Below are 22,204 nucleotides of genomic sequence, written 5' to 3'. Positions count from 1 at the left end.
AGAAAGTACGTTTTAAACTCCTTTTGGATATTGAGCTCCTTAAAAAGAATTTAACAGTGCTCTCTGGCACATGGAAGAATTAATTTGCCTTCACTACTACTCTGGAGACTCCCCTAATTCAGCTCTGTGTTCTTTGAGTTTACATTTATTTATTTATTTATTTATTTATTTATTTATAGAATGGAAAGGAGTTAGAAAAACTTCTTTATTTTCAAACCGGACCGTTATGAAATCCTATGGCGTTTACAAAAAAATTTACCAGAACTAGTAAGTTTAGCAAGCTTGCTGGATAAGAATGTTATTCAAAAATCAATTGAGCTTGAATTTAAGAATAATGAATACATGGTAATTGAAATTTAAAAATGACCATTTACAATAGTAGAAAAATGCAAATTACTGAGGGACAAATCTGCTAAAAGCTGTTCAAGATCTCCACACTGGTAATTATATAACACTACAAAAAGAGACTAAAGAAAGAAATTGACAGACGTACCATGTTTTTTAATGGACCTTGAAATTCAATATTGTCAAAATGTCTATATTCCCAAAACTGAACTAGAGATTCAACACAAACTCAAACAAAATTCCAGTAGGATATTTTTTATTTCATTTGTTTTCCTGGCATGTAGGGGTAGGTCATCAATAAATGTTGCTTAAATGAACAAATCAACCACATAGCAAAGCATTTTGGTAACTCTAGGGCCATAGATAAAAGAGGTCAGCTCTTACCAAACTCCGGGAAGCAAGAATACATGTAATGCTAAGATGTATCTATCTTCAAATACTGTTTGCTGCCCTGTGGAGTTCTGGTGTCCTGTGAAATAATGGATATGGTCCGTTTGTGCTTCTGGAGGCAGAAAAGAGCTGACGCCCATCCTGTAAGCCCAGGGAAGACTTTGCTTTACTGCATGATCTGAAAGAATCTGCTATGAATCTCCATTCATAGCACGTTCTGACGTGCTTTTATGAAGTTAATAGGTGCCTCTCCTTAAACCCAGTTCAGAACACCTTTCATGTCTCAAATTATTCTCCAAATAAAAAGACGTATCCCTGAGAAAGTGAAGCAACATGTCAGCTTATTAGTTTGCCCCAAACTTCACAACAGCCTCAGGAAAGCTTCTGCCTCAAAAGCCAGCTCCTACCCTCCTTCCCTCACTGCAGTTTTACCCATTATATCTTGCTCTGTGAGCAGATCATAGGAGTGCAGTCCTTGACACAATGTTCACACACCTCTCCTACCAGCACAAAGGTGGACTGAGTCTCCCTTTATGTGGCAGCTTCTCAAAGGTTTTAATTACAATCCTCTTATATTCACCAACCAGTCTCATGAGGTTTTTTTCTTTATTCCCATACTGCCTATCTAGAGGGTTTTAAATGATCAGTCACTGCCAATTCATTGGTATAGGGGGAAAATGGGAACTTAACTTCTAATTCTTCTCCTGGCTCTCTTCAAGAGGCTGGCCCATGACAGGCCACTAACTACTCACCTGCAGCTTGTCCCGCCGCCTTGTGTGGGACATAAGGAGGTCTTCAGCAGATAGTACACTGCTGGGCAGCTCTTTTGTGGCGAGGCAGGCCCCAAACATCTGGAGCATCTCGGCAGTGGTCTTCAAAGACACAGCAAAGTTTTCGATGGCCTGGAAGGTCAGACAATCATAACAGTCAGGAGAGCTTAACATTCACCATTATACTCTCTGAATAGAAGGATAATAGAACTAGCTACAATCTGAGAACCTGCACTGGGCAATGCATTGTACCTGATGCTATACATTTGTTTATCATCTCAAGAATCCAGAGTGGAAGGTATTTTATCTCCATTTTACAGCAGAGGGAACTGAAGTTCCAACAGGTCAAGTGAGTTGCCCAAGATCATATTATTTGGACCATAAGGAAGGAAAGATGGCACGATTCAACCAATGTCACCAAGTTTGGGAAGCAAGTTTGACCCCAAGGGAGAAGATGGACATAATGATCTGACATCCAGAAAGTACACTGTTACCCAAAAAAGGGTTTATATATATTGTATATACATGATATGGATTGTATCTTTATAGTTTTAATTGTGTGTGTGTATTTAAAATGTATACATAAAACATACAAAAAGCATATAAAGATATGTCTGATGTTTCAATATAGTTGTATTTTTTAAAGTTCACCATTATATGATTAATACATGCACAAACACAAACCATGGATACAAACTAGGCCTGGGGTGGAAAGGTGTGTGCACATGTCTGCTCATGCCATGTCTTTAAGTAATCTATGTTCGTGGTTTTTCAGTCTTTTTTACTTCTCTAAGTTCTCAGAGAACTATTCTTGTCTTTGAGGTCAATGTGCATTCATTTTTTTTCTTTATTCATTTGCTGCAAATCTGTGTTATTTCAAAAAATATCTGAGGCAATTTGAAAAACATTAATAACATAATAAAACTTAGGGTTGGTGGAGAAGCAATTGGGAGTTTTGTGGGGGGGATGGGTGAGCCTGGTGGTGGATATTAAGTAGGGCACCTCTTGCATGGAGCACCGGGTGTGGTGCATAAACACTGAATCTTGGAACACTGAAAAAATAAAACAAAATTTAAAAAAACAAACAAACAAAGCTGCTATATTAACCAACCAACAAACAAAACAAAACAAAAACAAAACAAAACAAAACAAAACAAAAGCTATAGAGATTCTTTTCCATTAGACAGTTGTATTGAGCTTCTTTGTCCTACCTACGATGCTGGAAGATCTTGGAGACCAAAGGCACATACATCTTGGTCACCTTTGTGTTTTTAACACCTAACACTGAGCTAGGCGCGAGAAAGTAATCAATAAAACTTTGCAAATGAATGAAAAAAAAAAACAACAAAACAGAGAGCTAGCTAGGCCAAATAAGACTGGCAGGACAGTAAATTCTTCTGATTATTAAAGTAATGTAATAAAATCCTAGGAAGTGAAGAAATAAAGCTTGGAAGTACTCCAGTTCCATTTTCATAGATTTAATGAAATTGCAACACAGGACAACCCTGACCACACTTATTTGTGTGTGATATTCTACATACACTTATACACTTCCCTCCATATTTTTTCTATTTAGACCTAGTGAGGATAATGTTTGTGAAGAACTTCACCATTTCTTTTTTCATTCTCAAAAATTCTCTTGGAGTCACTGTCTTTGAGGTAAAACTGATGAGAAGTTTAAAGGGTTCGTGCCCAGGTTGTGGGTCTTCCTCTAGGTTTTGGGAAGGGTTGTGTCTTCCTTAGAATTACATAGTGCCCAAAGAAGTGATGGAAAGATTAGTATCTGTAGCTTTGAAATAAATGTACTGTGTTGCTAGAAATCTATTTTTGTTTAGTTCTTTAATTTCCTTTTTAAAAAAAACACAAAGGGATGCCTGGGTGGCTCAGTTGGTTGGACGACTGCCTTCCGCTCAGGTCATGATCCCGGAGTCCCGGGATCGAGTCCTGCATCAGGCTCCCAGCTCCATGGGGAGTCTGCTTCGCTCTCTGACCTTCTCCTCGCTCATGCTCTCTCTCACTGTCTCTCTCTCAAATAAATAAATAAAATCTTAAAAAAAAAAACACAAAGCTTTACACTCGAAAGAGAGTAAATTCTCCTACCTAATTAAATGTCATTCAGGTCAGATGAATGGATAAAGAAGATGTAGTATATATACACACAATGGAATACTATGCAGCCATCAAAAGAAATGAAATCTTGCCATTTGTGATGACGTGGATAGAACTAGAGGGTATCATGCTTAGTGAAATAAGTCAATCAGAGAAAGACAACTATCATATGATCTCCCTGATATGAGGAAGTGGAGATGCAACATGGGGGGTTAAGGCGGTAGGAGAAGAATAAATGAAACAAGATGGGATTGGGAGGGAGACAAACCATAAGTGACCCTTAATCTCACAAAACAAACTGAGGGTTGTTGGGAGGAAGGGGGTTGGGAGAAGGGGGGTGAGGTTATGGACACTGGGGAGGGTATGTGCTATGGTGAGTGCTGTGAAGTGTGTAAACCTGGCAATTCACAGACCTGTACCCCTGGTGAAAAAATATATTATATGTTTATAAAAAATTAAAAAGTAAAAAAAAAAACGTGGGGCAGCTGGGTGGCTCAGTGGGTTAAGCCTCTGCCTTCGGCTCAGGTCATGATCCCAGGGTCCTGGGATCGAGCCCCACATCGGGCTCTCTGCGCTGCAGGGAGCCTGCTTCCTCCTCTCTCTCTGCCTGCCTCTCTGCCTACTTGTGATCTCTGTCAGATAAATAAAGAAAAAATCTTTAAAAAAAAAAAAAAAAGTCATTCAGGTGTTTATTGGTAAATGTTGAGCAACATGGTTCCAAAGTGCCCGGATACAGAGAGAGGGGGTTGACACCACAACCTGTCACTGGGGTGGTAAAGGGAGCTTCTGACTCAGCTCAGTAAACCTAGTCATTTTGAGCATTTGGGGGATATCTATGAGAGTGGGAAAGGGGAATGGCAGCTTTATACAGAAACACTCATTATTTGAGTTTCAATCCCACTTTTTCCTCCATATTACTGACCCTTTAGTTTAGCATAGTAACCATTACTGTTTGTGAATCAAGTAAAATACTTTATGTCAGGTGCTTTTACGCACATTACATCACTCTGTCTCACATCCGACTCTCAGACGGCTTCTGTCAGTCTGAGGTTTCTCATCATTGGCACTATTGACATTTGAGCCAGACAATTCTTTGTTGTAGGGGGCTGTCTCATGCGTGAGATGCATCTCTGCCTCCTACCCAGCACTAGGTGCCAATAACATTGCTCTTCCCAAGTTATGACTATAAAAAAAAAATTTGTCTAGGGGTGCCTGGGTGGCTCAGTGGGTTAAAGCCTCTGCCTTCGGCTCGGGTCATGATCCCAGTGTCCTGGGATTGAGCCCCGCATTGGGCTCTCTGCTTGGCAGGGAGCCTGCTTCCTCCTCTCTCTCTGCCTGCCTCTCTGCCTACTTGTAATCTCTGCCTGTCAAATAAATAAGTAAAATATTTAAAAAAAAATCTGTCTAAAACTGCCCCCAGCTGAAAACTACTGCTAGTTCCATTTTAACAGGAGAAAACAAGCTGAAAGAGGTTTAACAACCGAGCAAAGGTCAGACAATAAGTAATGGTGACAATATTCAAATACAGCTCCTTCTGACTCGGTGGGTTTTATCTTTCTGTACATTAGAATCATCTGGGGAGTTTTGTGGAATGCTAATGTCTGAGACACAACCCTGATCAAGCAAATTAGTTTCTCTGAGGTATAGCAGGGTGCTGGTGCGTTGAAAACTCCCCAGGTGCATTCCAAGTCAAGTCTCCCTAAAACCCCATGCTAGATGATGAGGTGAGGCCAAGGGAGATAGTAGGACAAGCCACAGCTTCTTCCCTTCTGCCCCATTTCTCCCCCACCTGTGGCTTAGAAAATCTAATCATCCCAGTGGGCAATGACCACCCACCAGTTGATCTTTAACTGCCCCGTCTTCTCAAAAACAAGGAGAGAAAATGTAAATGGCACATAAGTTGGTACTCACAGTTCGATGATTTATCCACTGACTGTGGCGGTATTCCAAAGTTCCCCCTAAGTCCTCTGTCAGTTGGCTTTTGTCAATGTAGCCATGAAGGTCAGACACAGAGTTTAACATAACAATCTATAGAGAAAAAAAATCAATATATTCCTCACAGATAATTGAAGAGTAGCTTATCTAGGTTCTATTATTACTTAAACAGCACTTGAACTTTGCCTAATCAGGAATTCATGTACAAGGAGTTACTACATCCAGCATAGAAATGTTTTATATTCCCTTTACATTTTCCCCACTTAAGCGAGGAGTACCAAAGGTTGTACAGTCTGTGACAAAATGGTGACCTGGTTCAGAGGACTCCGTTCTAAGCTACCCAGAAGTCAGGTCCTACTTTAGGTGGATTTTTGTCACAAGTTACCAAGCTTAAGTATACTCTTCAGGCACCAAAATCAAGTGTTATATTGAGACCTAAAATTCTGCAATGAGAAGCCCAGTAAGGGGTAGGCTGGTGAATATCAAAATAAAATTAGAATACTGGCACATACTGAGGAGTGTGTGTTAAAAAGATTTACTACACTGATGCCTCCCATGAGGAAGGCTGATACGCCCCAATATATGCTTCATGGAGGAAATCTGGAGATAATAGGGAGTGGATTTTTATGAATTAACTATCTGGTTGATGAACAAACCCATGCCGATGAACGAATGCCCACACACCTAGAGGGAGCAGACACATTCCAAATTGTCCCTTTCTGCTCCTCTGCAGTGGCTCTGACCAGGTCATGATCCTAGCCCTGTTTCAGGGATTATATCACACCCCCTACTCACTCCTAAAGAGAAACAAGGAACTCTCACTCCTACTTCTGAAACATGCCCCTGTAAGCCTTTAACTGATGACTTCATATTTCTTCACTCCTTGTTGATTATTTTGAAAATTGACTCTTTTTTAGAGGACATAAGAACATAGGGTCTCTGGGGTGCCTGGCTGGGTCAGTTGGTGAAGCATGCAACTCTTGAACCCCCACATGTGGTATGGAGATTACTTAATAAAATTGATTTTTTTTTTTAAAATAGGGTCTTTCTTCTATTATTATATAGTATTAGTCGAGTGATAAATCCACTTTGGAATAGAAGGAATGTAAATTAGGGCCCAAAGTCTATAGGTGAAAAACAAAATTGATATACTCATTCAATGAATAACGTATTGAATTTCTAATAAATGCCAGGTTCTGAGGGATAACACAGTCAGCACAACAGTCAACAGTCCCTGCCTCAAGGAACTCAGGTTTTGTGGGATTTGGTTACTACATATCACTGTTAACCTTATCAGGTCCCTGCCTTTCTCCCTCACTTCTGAAAAGGAGTTTGAGAATTTTTTTAATTAATTAATTAATTACATTTTAAGCTCTATGCCCAGTGTGGGCTCCGAACCCACAACCCTGAGATCAAGAGTCACAAGCTCCTCCAACTAAGCCAGCCAGGCAAGCCAGGAGTCTGCACATTTTTAAAAATTACATTTATAACATGAGAAAAAGTCGAAAGAATCCAAACCTGAATCCATTTTTGCCTTTCCCTCCTAAAAATTTTAAACCACTAAAAATTTTAAACCGCTTAAAATAAAAACAATTTTTAGGCTTTCTAATATTAGAAATTAATAGGACACAAAACAAGAAGTTGCCAATATATTTTGCTTCTTGAAATATTAATTGCTATGGTAACACTTGGAGCTTTTTGTTTTGTTTTGTTTTGTTTTGTTTTTACTACTGTGGAACATCTTATTAGGCAGAAGTAACTTTGCCACACAGCCTGGGGCACCTGGGTGGCTCAGCATGTTAAGTGTCTGCCTTTGGCTCAGGTCATGATCCCAGGGGCCTGGGATCAAGCCCTGCATCAGGCTCCCTGCTTAGCAGAGATCCTGCTTCTCCCTCTCCTTCTACTGCTGCTCCCCTTGCTTGTGCTCCCTCTTTCTCTGTCAAATAAATAAACTAATTAATTAATTAAAATAATTTTAAAAATAAAATAAAAAATATATCCTACCAGGTTGCACAACTTCTGTTCTACCTAACTGAACAGCAGAGGGAGGCATGTGTTCCATGCTTGCTGGGACTCTGCCTACTCACCTTTAGCTATAAAGGACGAAGAGAAATTTTGAATTGGAAGAAAAAATGAAAATTAGAAATAAAAGGAAGATATTAGGGGTGCCTGGGTGGTTCAGTTGGTTAAGCAACTGCCTTCAGATCAGGTCATGATCCTGGGGTTGCAAGATCTAGTCCCACATCAGGCTTGCTACTCGGCAGGATGTATGTTTCTCCCTCTGACCTCTCCCATCTCATGCTCTCTTTCTCAAATAAATTAAATCTTTTTTTTAAAAAAGGAAGATATTAGAGGATTTAGTACTGTTAAATATTGATCAAAGCAAGCCCAATTAAAATCTCAGAAGACCTTCTGTAGAAAGTCTCAAGCTAACTCTAAAAGCTATACGGACATGCAAAATAGGTAGAATAGGCAAAACAATTTTGAAAATGAATAAAGTTTCAAGACTTCAAACTATAGTAGTTAAGAGTTTGGTAACAGCAAAGGACAGCCAAATCAATCAAATATGGCCAAGTGATTTTTTTAACTCTTTATTTTAAAGTAATTATAGTGGTTATAGTAATTTTGAAATAATTATATAAGTACAGATCCACAGGAAGTTGCAAAGATAGTACAGAGAGGTCCCACGTACCCTTCACCAAGTCCCTGCCCTCTATGGTTGCATCTTACATAATTATAGTACAAAATCAAAGGCAGGAACTTGATATTGATGTAATGTGTATGTTTAGTTCTATATCATTTTCACATCTGTAGATTTGTGTAACCACCAGAAAAATCAAGATGCAGAACTGTTTCATCACTATAAAAGTCTTCCTTGTGTTATTTTTTATTTTTTTAAAAGAGTTTTCTATTTATCTGAGAGAAAGAGAGAGAGAGACAGCATGAGAAGGGGGAGAGACAGCATGAGAAGGGGGAGAGACAGCATGAGAAGGGGGAGAGACAGAGAGAGAGGGAGAAGCAGACTCCCTGCCAAGCTGGGAACCTGATGTGGAGCTCAATCCCAGGACCTGGAGATCACAACCTGAGCTGAAGGCAGATGCCCAACTATCTGAGCTACCCAGGCACCCAACGCTTATGCTATCCTTTATAAGCACACCTCACCCCCTGGTCATCCCTGAACCCTGGCAAACATGAACCTGACTTTTGACAGAGGTGCAAAAAGTCATTTCCATGGAGAAATAATTCCATTTTCAATGAACAGTGCTAAAACAACTAGACATCCATATGCCAAAAAAGGAACCTTAATTTTTAACCTCATACAAAAATTAACTCAAAATGCATCAGAGATCTAAATCTAAGACATAAAACTTGGAGAAGAACACATAAAGGAAAAATAAGGAGAAAATCTTTGAGTTAGGAGACTTCTGAGATACAACACCAAAAACAAAAAACATAGAAGAATTGATAAACTGGACTTCATCCAAATAAAAAGCATTTGCTCTTCAAAAGACATAGGAGGGTGAAAAGACAACCCATAGACCAGGAGATATCTGCAAATCACATATCTGACAATGGGTCCATTTCTACTCTCAAAACTTAACAGTAAAAAAACCCATATAATTAAAAATGGGCAAAGAGGACTTCTGAAAAAAAAATGGTGAAGTAGGCCACACAGAAAAAGGTAGGAGGGACAGAGAGGCAGTTGGGAGCCAAACTCCCAGGAGACTTAACCACAAACAGTAGGGACACCACAAGCATGGAGAAGGCTGAGAAGCAGATCCCATACCAGGCTCCTGGGGCACAGATAACCTGCAGTGGGAAGGTAAGTCCTATAACATTTGGCTTTGGAAATCCAGTGGGGCTTAACCTTGTGACTTTTTACAATCAGTAGGACTTAACTCCAGGCACTTTAAAAATCAGCGGGCTTAGCTCTGGGAAAGACAGAGGGTGAAAGGAAAATGAGTTCCAGTCCTTAAAGAGCCAACACAACAAACAACCTAGCCAAGGTACGGTATAGAAGTAGCAATCTGAAAGCACCAAGAGTATATGAAAAGAAGACTTACTTACTAATCTCAGAACCTGCACAGGAGGGGCAGGAATCTTTAGGTGACTTCTCCTAGAACAAAGTCCTAGCAAGTGACATCAGCCCCCAACGCCACCCCAGCCTAGATAGCCAGACAGCTGTGGAAACCAGTTCAAACACTCTCCCATAGCTTGCTAATACCACAGACCCCACTCCTGCATTCTCCTGAAGAGCCACCTCATCCACCCCACCCCACTCCACAGGGGTCCCTCCAAAATGGGTCCTGCCAAGACAAAGCCTGCAAGAAACCCCCAGAAGGGACCAGTGCTACTCCAAAGTAACTCTTGTCCTGGGGAGAGAGGAAGATTAACTACACACATCAGTGTGACTACAGTCCCAGCAGGTGGGACTGGAGACATCTGGTCTAACTGCCAGCCCCACACACCAATAAGGCTTTCAGGAGGCAGCATGAGAGAGCACCCTGCTGTTTAGTATCACTGCAGTCCTAGTAGATGAGCTGAGGGCAGGCATCTAATCTGACTGCTGCCATCACCCAACTACATCTACACCCAGCTACACAACTGTCATGTGCAACCACAACAGGCAAAGTCAGCCACTGCGGCTAACTGGATTGAAGGCAAATGAGGCTCAGCCACAACAGTGGGACACACACAAGCCATAAAGGAGATACCCCTAAAGCATCTGGTTCAGGTAAATGGGGGTGTTGTGGTACAGGGCACTACGAGACCTCTTCTTCATAAGGCTACTACCTTCAAGAGCAGGAGACAAAGCTGACTTTCCTAACACATAGAAACAGACACAGAGAGTTACACAAAATAAGAAGACAGGTGTATGTCCTGAATGAAAGAAAAGGACAAAAACCACATTTAAAAAAGTTAAATGGGGGTTGCTTAGGTACATTTAAGTATCCAACTCTTGATTTCAGTTCAGTCATGATCTCAGGGTCCTGGGATCAAGCCCCACATCAGGCTTCATGCTCAGTGGGGAATCTGCCTGAGGAGTCTCTCCCTCTCATTCTCCCTCCACCCCTACCCCGCTCACGTGCATGTGTACAAGTTCTCTCTTTCTCTCTCTAAGATAAATAAATAAATGTTGAAGAAAATAGTTAAATGAAAGAGATAACTAATATGCCTAATAAAGAACTCAAAGTAACAGTCAAAAAGATACTTGCTGGACTTGAGAAAAGACTGGAGGATCTCACTAAGACCTTCAACAAAGAGACAGAAAATATTAAAAAGAACCAATCAAACATGAAAAAGTCAATAACTGAAATTAAAAATACACTAGAGGGTATCAATAGCAAATCAGAGAAGACAGAAGAACAGATCAGTGATTCGAAATATGGAGTAATAAAAAGCAACCAAGCTCTCTGCTCTGGGTAGCCAGACCCAAGGAGGGATGGTGAGAAGCAAACAAGTTAAATGGCAAAAGGAAAAAGAATAATAAAAGCTGAGAATGGATTATAGAAACTCAGTGACATCATCAAGCATAATAATATTAGCATTACAGGGATGCCAGAAAGAAAAAAGAGAAAAAAGGAGATAGAAAATTTATTTGAAGAAATAATAGCTAAAAACTCCCCAAATCTGAGGAAGGGAATAGAAATCCAGATCTAAGAGACACAGGGAACCCCCAACAAAATCAAACCAAGGACATCTACAGTCTACGCCAAGACACACAGTAATTAAAATGAAAAAACAATGATAGAGAAAGGAATGAGAAAGGAAAACAGTAACATAAAAGGGAAACTTCAGAAGGCTATAAGCTGGTTTTTCAGCAGAAACTATGCAGGCCAGAAGAGAGTGGCATGATCTATACAAAGGGCCAAAAGGAAAAAACAAAAAACAAAAAACAAAAACAAACAAACAAACAAACAAACAAACAAAAACCTATAAACAAGAATACTCTATCCAGCAAGATTACTATTCAGAATATAAGGAAAGATAAAGAATTTCCCAGACAAACAAAAGTTAAAGGAATTCATCACCAATAAACCAGCTTTACAAGAAACACTGAAAGGAATTCTTTGAGTCAAAAGAAAAGGCTATAATAGGAGTAAGACAATTATGAAATGAAAAAAATTTCATAATTAAATTCAGACAAAATAAAAGTAGTAGATGAGGGGCATCTGGCTGGCTCAACTGGAAGAGTATGCAGCTCTAGTCTCAGAGTCACGGGTTTGAGCCCCACATTGGGTGTAGAGATTACTTAAATAAACTTTTTAAAAAGTAGTAGATGAATCACTCACAAAACCATTAGGTAGGTTAAAGCACAAAAGCAGTAAAATAAATTATATATACAGAAATCAGTAAAGGGATTCAAAGAATAACAGAATGTTAAGTATGACATCATATACAAAAAACATGGAGGGTGGAGAAGTAAAAATTTAGTGCTTTTAGAATGGGTTCAAACTCAAATGATGAAAAACTTAATATAGACTGCTCTATGCATCACATGTTAAAAATGGACCCATGATAACCATACAAACACACACACACAAAAGCTTATAATAGTCACACAAAAAATAAAGAAAAAGGAATCCAAGCGAATCAATAAAGAAAGTCATCAAACCACCAGGGAAGACAGCAAGAAAAGAAGAAAGGAGCAGAAAAGAACAACAAAACAACTGTAAAACATAACAAAATGGCAGTGAGTATGTATTTATCAATAATTACTTTGAATATACTTTGAATCAAAAGACATAGGGTGACTGAATGGATAAAACAGCAAAACCCATCTATATGTTGCCTACAGGAGACTCATTTCAGACCTAAAAATATATGCAGATATGGAAAATGGAAGAACATTTATCATGCAAATGAAAAGAAAATGAGGATACCAATATTTATATCATACAAAATCAACTTTAAGACAGACTATAACTTGAGAAAAAGAAGGACTCTACATGATGATAAAGGGTACAATCCAACAAGAGGATACAACAATTGTAAATATTTATACACCCAACATGAAAGCACCTAAATATATGAAGTAACTATAAATAGACATGAAGGTAGAAATCAATAGTTACACAGTAATAGTAGAGTTATTAACACCCCACTTACATTAGCAGATAGGTCATCCAGACAGAAAATGGACAAAGAAACAGTGGCTTTGAATGACACATTGGACCAGATGGATCTAACAGATATATTCAGAATATTCCACCCTAAAACAGCAGAATACATTCTTTTCAAATGCATATAGAACACTCTCCAGAATAGATCACATACTAGCCACAAAACAAGTCTCAATAAATTCAAAAAGGCTGAAATCATATCATGCATCTTTTCTGACCATAATAGTATGAAACTAGAAATCAACCACAAGAAAAAATTTGGAAAGAACACAAATACATGCTAAATAACATGCTACTGAGCAATGAATGGGCCAACCAAGAAACCAAAGAAGAAATAAAAAAATACACATGGAGACAAAAATGAAAATACAACAGTCCAGATTTTTGGGGTGAAGTACAAGCTGTTCCAAAAGAGAAGATTATAATGATTCAGGCCTACCTCAAGAAACAAGAAAAGTCTTGGGGCACCTGGGTGGCTCAAGCATTAAGTGTCTGCCTTTGGTTCAGGTCATGATCCTAGGGTCCTGGGATTGAGTCCAACATCCGGCTCCCTACTCAGCAGGAAACCAGCCTCTCCCACTCCCCCTGCTTGTACTCCCTCTCTTGCTGTCTGTCTGTCTGTCTCTCTCTGTCAAATAAATAAGTAAAATCTTAAAAAAAAATTTTTTTAAAGCAAGAAAATTCTCAAACAAACCTAACCTTATACTAAAGGAACTAGAAAAAAAGAGAACAAAGCCAGAGACAGTAAAAGAAAGGAAATAATGACAAGAGTGAAAGAAATGAAATGGAGACAGCTTTGTAATATGGCTTGAAGTTTGGATTTGTGATGCCACCAGCTTTGGTTTTCTTTTTCAACACTCCTTTGGCTAGTCATCATCTTTTTCTGGTTCCATACAAATTTTAGGATTATTTGTTCCAGCTCTGTGAAAAACGTTGATGGCATTTGATAGGGATTGCTTTGAATGTGTAGATTGCTCTGGGTAGCATAGAAATTTTAACAATATCTGTTCTTTCAATCCATGAGCATGAAATGTTTTTCCATTTCTTTGTGTCTTCCTCAACTACCTTCGTAAGTGTTCTATAGTTTTCAGTTTCCCTTACCTCTTTGGTTAGGTTTATTCCTAAGTATTATATGGCTTTTGGTGCAATTGTAAATACAAAAGATTCCTTAATTTCTCTTTCTGCCATTGATTTCTGTGCATTGATTTTATAACCTTTCACTTTTTTGAATTCCTATACGAGATCTAGCAATTTTGGGGCGGAGTCTTTTGGGTTTTCCACATGGAGTATCATGTCAATCTGCAAAGAGTGAGTTTGACTTCTTTGCCAATTTGGGTGCATATTTCTTTTTGTTGTCTGATTGCTGAAGCTAGGACTTCTAGTACTGTGTCCAAGCTATATTACAAAGTTGTAATCATCAAGACAGTGTAGTACTGACACAAAAACAGACATGTAGATCAATGGAACAGAATAGAGAACCCAGAAATGGACCCTCAACTCTATGGTCAACTAATCTTTGATAGAGCAGGAAAGAATACCCAGTGGGAAAATATAGTCTCTCTAATAAATGGTGTTGGGAAAATTGGACAGCCACATGCAGAAGAATGAAACTGGACCACTTTCTTACACCATATACAAAAACCTTGATGGGACTGGAGGAGATCATGCTGAATAAAATAAGTCAAGAAGGAATAACATGGAAGACATTAGGAGAAAGAAAGGAAAAGTGAAGTGGGGGGAAATTGGAGGGGGAGAGGAATCATGACAGACTATGGACTCCACAGAAACATCTGAGGGTTTTAGAGAGGAGGGGAGGTGGTGGAATGGGTGAGCCTGGTGGTGGGTATTAAAGAGGACATGTATTGCATGAAGCACTGGGTGTTATATATAAACAGTGAATCTTAGAACACATCAAAAACTAATGATGTACTATATGGTGACTAACATAAGACAATAAAATGAATAAATGAATAAATAAAACTTAAAACAGATGAGAGACCTAAATGTGAAACAGGAATCCATCAAATTCCTAGAGGCGAACACAGGCAAAAATCCCTTTGACCTTGGCTCTAGCAACTTCTTTCTAGACAGGTTACAGGAGGCAAGGGAAACAAAGGCAAAAGTGAACTATTGGAACTTTATCAAGATAAAAACCTTCCGAACAATGAGAGAAACAATCAACAAAACTAAAAGACACCCTAAGGAATGGAAGAAGATATTTGCAAATGGCATATCAGATAAAGGGTTAGTATCCAAAATCTATAAGGAGCTTATCAACTCAACATCCAAAAAAACAAATAATCCACTCAAGAAATGGGCAGAAGACATGAACAGACACCTTTTCAAAGAAGACATCCAGGTGGCTAACAGACACATGAGATGATGCTCAGCACCACTCATCATTAAGGAAATACAAATCAAAACCACGATGAGATACCACCTGTGAGAATGGCTAAAATTTACAACACAAGAAACAGGCGTTGGCAAGGATGTAGGACAAGGAGAACCCTCTTGTACCGTTGGTAGGAATGCAAACTGGTGCAGCCAGTGTGGAGTTTCCTCAGAAAGTTAAAAACAGAACTACCCTACAACCCAGCAATTGCACTAGATACCTGCCCAAAGGACACAAAAATACAGATTTGAAGGGCTACATGCACCCTGATGTTTATAGCAGCATTATCAACAACAGCCAAACTATGGAGAGAGTCCAAATGTCCATCGACTGATGAATAAATAAAGATGTGGTATCTATATACAATAGAATATTATTCACCTGAATAATAAATGAATGAAATCTTGCCTTTTGCAATGACATGGATGGAGCTAGAGTGTATTATGCTAAGTGAAATAAGCCAGTCAGAGAAAGACAAATATCATATGATCTCACTGATGTGTGGAATTTAAGAAAGAAAACAGATGAACATGTGGGAAGGGGGGCAGAAGAAAGGGAGAGAGGGAAATAAACCACAAGAAACTCTGAACAAAAGAACAAAGAGGGTTGACGGAGGGAGGAAGGTGGGGGGATGGGACAGGATAGGTGAAGGATGGGTGAAGGGTATCATTTTTGTGATGAGCCCTGACTATTTTAGGTAAGTGATGGATCACTGAATTCTACTCTAGAAACCAATACTGCACTGTATGTTAACTAAGTAACATTTGAATTAAAAAAAATTAAAGATTAAAAGAAAATAAAAACAAAGCAAGGAAGACAAACCAACAGCTTGGACTGTCATTGAAAAGGCTAAATGTAGGGGCACCTGGGTGGCTCAGTGGGTTAAGGTCTCTGCCTTCAGCTTAGGTCATGATCCCAGAGTCCTGGGATCTAGCCCCACATCGGGCTCTCTGCTCAGCGGGGAGCCTGCTTCCTCCTCTCTCTCTCTCTGCCTGCCTCTCTGCCTACTTGTGATCTCTGTCTGTCAAATAAATAAATAAAAATCTTTAAAAAAATAAATAAAAGGCTAAATGTATTTTGAAGTCTAGTTCCATCAAGTTTGGTAACATTACACTGAACTCTGTGGTGCATCAGAACAGAGAGAATGTTTTTCAGAGTCCATAGTCTCTCATGATTCATGAAGTGGTGGGGGTTTGGGAGGTTGGGGTACCAGGTGGTGGGTATTATAGAGGGCATGGATTGCATGGAGCAATGGGTGTGGTGAAAAAATAATGAATACTGTTTTTCTGAAAATAAATAAATTTAATTAAAAAAAAAAATAACAGAGAGAATGTGATCATCTTCCACAGGTGAAACAGTAGTTGACAAGGTAAATGTTTAGCATTTAAAAATGCCCTACTAATAAGCCTTTAGTTTGGGTGACAGAGAGCTTTTAAAAAGTTGATTTTAAGTTTAAAATTGAAAATATAATGGACAAGGTATCAATATACATTACCACATATAGAAGTAACTAAAAACATGGTATCAACACAAAGTAGATGGTCCTTCTCTCTTTAGTATAGATGTACCACATGAAAAGCAAGGCATAAATCACATATGTATCTGTATACATACTATCTCTTGGAGAGGTGTGTTTAATACACAACCAGAGAAACATGTATTTGACATTTGGTCAAATGTTTAGTGCTAACTCCAAACCTTTTTGAGTGACACGAAACAATTTTCTTTATCTCTGAAGGGGAACAAGCTTATGAGGATTACAAAAAGTTCATTCATTTCTTGTAAGTCATCCCTTCCCCAGTGCTGTTACTCAGTTCAGGAAAATGGAATAAGAAGCTTATGGCTTACATTTTCTCTTAAACACTCAAGTTATTTTGAAATAAGTATTTAAAATAGAATAGAAAATACCTTTTGTGTCTGGTTAACACCCAAAATATAGGGAAGAAGTGTTTTAGGAAATTTGAGTATTAATATAAAATTAAACCAAAAGAGGGAAAATAAAAGTGGGAAAAGAAACAGAAAAATCCCTTATCTGAGATACAGTCAGTTTTCATTGAGATGGATTAAATATTTTCTCAGAGCAATTTCAGTTAAAGTGAGCTTTTTCATTTTGAACAGTTAATATGCGTATGTGATAATAAATTCAAACAGAAAGAGTTAAGCTAAATTGAAAATAGTCTTCCTCTCACCCCTACCCCCAGACCTCCAGTTCTACATCCAAGAGGCAATCACTTCAACCAGTTTTTTGATGTCTTATACAGCCTTCCCAAGGTGTGCTATTATATGCAATCACATACAAGCCACTTCTATTTTATTCAAATGGGAATATATTATCCATATTATTTTCCCTTTGCTTTTATCCCCACTTAAAAATACATGCTAGAAGACTTAAAAAAGTTTTTTTAATGACCTACTATGTGACTTTCTTTTTACAGAAAGTATCTTGCTTTCATGATGGATGTTTTCTGGGTTTTGCCAGATTTTTTAATATTAAAGATTAAATTACTTTTTTACATGCAACTAGTGTAAAGTTTCCCACATAAGGGATCACTGATGATGACCTAAAATTTAAAGTGCCAGTGTAAACTCTATGATTTCTAGGATAAATAAATATATTTAGAGAGAAAGAGACATACATGTATGTCTTATGATGATAGACAAATAAGGGAGAAGGGAAAGCTCTAGCTTACAGTAGAGTACCAACTTCTGATTAGTATATGTGCAGAGAGTATTATAGTTGGGAAATCATTATTTTGCAATCAAATTAATAAAGATCATTCCAGGTAAGAATTACCAATAGGTATTAAATATAGAGAGGAATCTTTTGAGGAGCAGGGTATTTGTGTGATCTTAAAATGTTTCTCCAAAGATTCTGTATTAGTTGTAATGGAAACATTTGAGAAACTGGACAACACCTTAACTAAGGGACCAAAATTAATGTTATCAATGGGGGGGGGCAGATGAACACTGTGTTTTCCACATGTGACACCCTAAGAAGGACATGACATCACTTAAGCAGTATTCTAACTAGGAATGCATTATCTGAATCAAATCCCAAGAAATCATCATGTGACCCCCAAATAAGGTAAGTTTTGTTTTTAAAGGACTGTATTCTTCAAAAATGCTAATGTTATAGAAGACAAAGAAAGACTGTAGAAATATTTCAGATTAAAGGAAACTAAAGAGACATGACAACTATGTGTACTGTTTGATCCTAAACTAGATCCTATATATACAAATATACATATACATATTCCATATATGTATAATATACATCTCTTTATATTTAAACCTATCTATATATACTATGAATAGAGAAATAAATATATATATTTATATATGTATAATAGAGAAAAAGAGGTAATCTATCTATAGGAGGAGCAAATAATAAGTAAATAATAAAGCAAATGGAATAAAATGCTAACAATAGGTGAATGAATCTGGGTAAAGAGCATAGAATGTTCTTTGTATCAATCTTATTCTTGAAATTTTTCTGAGTTAATTTCCAACTAAACAAAAAATGAAACAAAAATATATATTAGAAACTTTTCTATCACTATCGATTCATCTTACCTATTTTTTCCTTTTTGTTTTTTCTTTTTCAATTGAGATGTAATTTACATCAATCAAATGCACAGATTTTAAGGTGATAGTTCAATTAGTTCTGACAACTGTATACACACATGTAACACCATCCAATCAAGATACACATTTCCCTAGAAAATTCCCTTATACCTACTTCCAATCAATCTCCACTCCACCTCAGCCCTAACAGCAGCCATCATTGTGATTTTCTAGTTCAGTTTTGTCTCTTCTTAAATGTTACATAAGAAGAATCATAGAATATACACTCTTTAGTGGTTAATTTCCTTCTTTCAGGAGAATATTATAGAGAGTGTCCATATTGTTAAAATAAACAATACTTCACTCTTTTTTATTGCTTGTTCTTCCATTATGTGACTATGCCACAATTTCTTTATCCATTCACGTGTTGATGGACATTTGTGTTTGTAAGGGTCTTTTTGTGGACACATGTTTTCATTTCTTTTGGTTGGGTCATTGGTTAGGTGTATGATAACTGCCACTTGCTTTTCTTGTGGTTGTATGCCTTATCACTTTTGCTGGCTACAAAGTATTTAGTTGATTGTGCAGACCATTATTTATTTTTTTATTTATGGTATTCCTAATCATTTTATTTATGGTATTTCCAATCTAATCATTGATTCTTACAAATGATTTGGTAATTAATATCATTATATATGCACATGTATGAGAATATCTGTAGAATAACTTTTATTGGAAGGTCAATGAGTGTAAATCCTTTAATTTTTGATAAATGGCACCAATTAGTCCTTCATATCGGTCATTACCAACTTCATTTCAGTCAGCAAAATATGAAAGTGCCTGTTTCCCCCATCTCTGCCAAAGTTATCAGTAAAATATTTACTCTTGTCATTTTAATTTATTTTTGTTTTATGAGTATATCACATATTGGTTTTACTTTTACTCTACAGTTGCCTATATTTATTTTAGATCCTTATTTTCTTTAACCCATACTATTAAAATAACTCTCCCTCTTTCAGTCACTTCTACCTTCAGATTATATAACTGCAATACCACTTTACCCAAGTTATTCTCCAACTGAAAAAACCTTCACTGGATCCCCCCTGCCTAATGAATAAAATCCAGAACTCTTATTCTTACAACGAAAACCTATTCCATGTTTTCTACTTTTTTTCTTCCAAACAATTGTCCTATATATAGTCCAACAAGAATGGGGCCTCCCCATGGACCTCACGTAAAGTATGTCCTTCCCGTCTCCATGTCCATACATGTGCTCTTCACTCTATACAGAATGCCTCTCCTCTCTCTGCCTATAGAGTCCTACCTCCCTTACAAACTCAGCTCAAATGCCATCTTCTCCACAGGCCCTGACCAAATGCAGACAAGATGAAAAGTCATGCTTACCGGCACTTTCATTTTAAATTCTTCTCGATAATATTTAATGCCAATGTCAGTGAATGTCCTCTGGATAAAGCGAGATGGACGAAGGATGAATATGAGCTGCAAGTTTCCTGGAAATGCTACCTGGAAGGATCATGGAAAGTTTCAGGGCAAATGTCACATCCATTGGTCTCCTCTTGCCCAAGATCACAGACAGGAAAGTTTAAGGAGACAACACAGATGCCAAAGAATTAGAGTATATATCACAGGATTTCAGAGCTGAAAAACATACTGTTTGAAAAAACCAAACCTCTCCTTAAAAATCAAAACAAATCAAAAAACAACAAAAAAAATTCTCTGATTATAAAAGTATTTCATACTTCTTACAGAAAAAATTGGAAATAAAAGTATATATTAGAAAAAGAAAACCACCAAAACTACCCATGATCTCATAGCCATTCTTAATATTCTGATCTAATTATTTACAGGCTGTTTTCTCAACTGAATTATCTTTATCATGGTTAAATTCACACTATAGAAATATTTTGTAACATGCTTTTCGCCCTTAATATTATACCACGAGTTTTATTTCTATTATTTAAAAATTCTTTGGAAATATTATCTTTCATGGGTGCACAATTACTTAACCAATCCCTTATTGCTAATGATTTAGACTTTTTCATACTTTTACATATCTTAATCCACATTTTGGAATACTTTCTTTGGATAGTTTCCCAAAAGAATTACTGAGTCAAAGACTTAGTATTTCAATGATTCCTGATGCATGTTATTGCCAAGTTGCTTTCAGGAAGCATTGCCTTCCTCTGGAGGCAAGTTCCTGAGAAATGAGATAACTCAGATTCATATAACAACTTAATGGCACAAACGGGGACTCCACGCCTCCCATTGCTCATGGCTTTCTTTCCTTCTAGTGGTTCCCAAAAAGCAACCTCCTAAAGTGCTTGTTAAAAAGTAATCTGGTCTTCATCGGGCTCTCTCCTCAGTAGGGAGCCTGCTTCCTCCTCTCTCTCTCTCTGCCTGCCTCTCTGCCTATTTGTAATCTCTGTCTGTCAAATAAATAAATAAAATCTTTTAAAAAGTATTAAAAAGTAATCTGGTCTTTAGCTTGGAATATTCTGATTCACTAGAATAGGGATGAAGTTCACATATCTATTTTCGACAAGTACCTGAAGAGATTCTGATTGGAAGCAAGGTTTTGGGATCCCTGTGCTACAGTGTCTTTTACTCACAAAGATAATGTAATTCTTGAACAAATTAGGCTCAAGTATTAGATTATTCAAATATTGTCAATGGATCCTGGAAAACCAGAACTCTCTTGAGGCCAGTCCTCTAAAATATTCATGGGCACTGTCAAGGGTCTAAAGCCTCAGGCCATCAGCCACCATTGTATTTTTCCCCAAAACTAAAATTTTCCCCAAAATTTTAGCCAAAACTAAACCAAAGGAACAAAACAATCCATACACAAGGGGAAGGGAGTCTTCCTTTCCCCCAGTGTTTGAAATGCAAGCTCCTAAACAGAAGCAGCTTGCATTTTGTTACATCATGGTAGGACAAATAGACTGAGACACTATTTGTATTTCTGGTTGAGGCTCTAGGTCTGAGACTCCATATATGTGCATGTTTGCATGTGTGACTACCTTTGTAAGTAGGCATGAATGAGGCTTCTAAAGTCCCTCTCCCACCCCAGCCTCCACACACACATCACCCTACCATATCCCATCCTCTTCGGCCTTCTCAACTGCCCTAGGAAGCCTGTGCTTTGGTGGAAATGCTGGCATGGCTGCCCTGAGGTGTCTCTCCCTGCACATGTGGTTGAGTTCCCTGTCCCCACAGAGAGAAAGGATACATCTATTTGCTGAAAGGCAACAAACAGGGATCAAAATCAGACTAAATAGATGGAAAAGGAAATTCATCCAAGGTTGTACAATCTCATACCAAAAGCAAGCACATATTATATTTTGTCTGTTTTTTCCAGTATCTTTCAGTATGTGGAAAACTAATTTGAATACCAAAATGAAGGCTGGCTTACACTGGGTGACCACCCTCACCAAAGAAAATCTAAGACAAGGATTTGGGTATAGTTTATTGAGGAAGTGATCCCAGGAAACACAGAGGAGTGGGGGAGAGTGAGAAAGTGATAACAAGAAAGCCAGTGTAATAAGATGGGGCACTGC

The 22,204-nt window shown here is 37.9% G+C and overlaps 1 protein-coding gene across 3 annotated transcripts in view; it reads right to left on the bottom strand.

Moving 5' to 3' along the window:
• Window positions 1–22,204, bottom strand: part of MCF2L2 (MCF.2 cell line derived transforming sequence-like 2) — a 251,185-nt gene that overhangs the window by 144,505 nt on the left and 84,476 nt on the right. For all 3 annotated transcript variants that reach the window (XM_032339584.1, XM_032339564.1, XM_032339575.1), the window contains exons 5-7: window positions 20,034–20,153; window positions 5,526–5,642; window positions 1,488–1,637 (exon numbers count right to left, since the gene is read on the bottom strand). In XM_032339584.1, the coding sequence (XP_032195475.1) occupies window positions 1,488–1,637; window positions 5,526–5,642; window positions 20,034–20,153 (387 nt within the window). The remainder of the gene's footprint in view (window positions 1–1,487; window positions 1,638–5,525; window positions 5,643–20,033; window positions 20,154–22,204) is intronic.

Source organism: Mustela erminea, chromosome 1, assembly GCF_009829155.1.
Source record: "Mustela erminea isolate mMusErm1 chromosome 1, mMusErm1.Pri, whole genome shotgun sequence".
Lineage (NCBI taxonomy): Eukaryota > Metazoa > Chordata > Mammalia > Carnivora > Mustelidae > Mustela > Mustela erminea.
The sequence above is the reverse complement of the archived record's forward strand: the minus strand, read 5'-3'. Positions and strand labels throughout refer to the sequence as shown.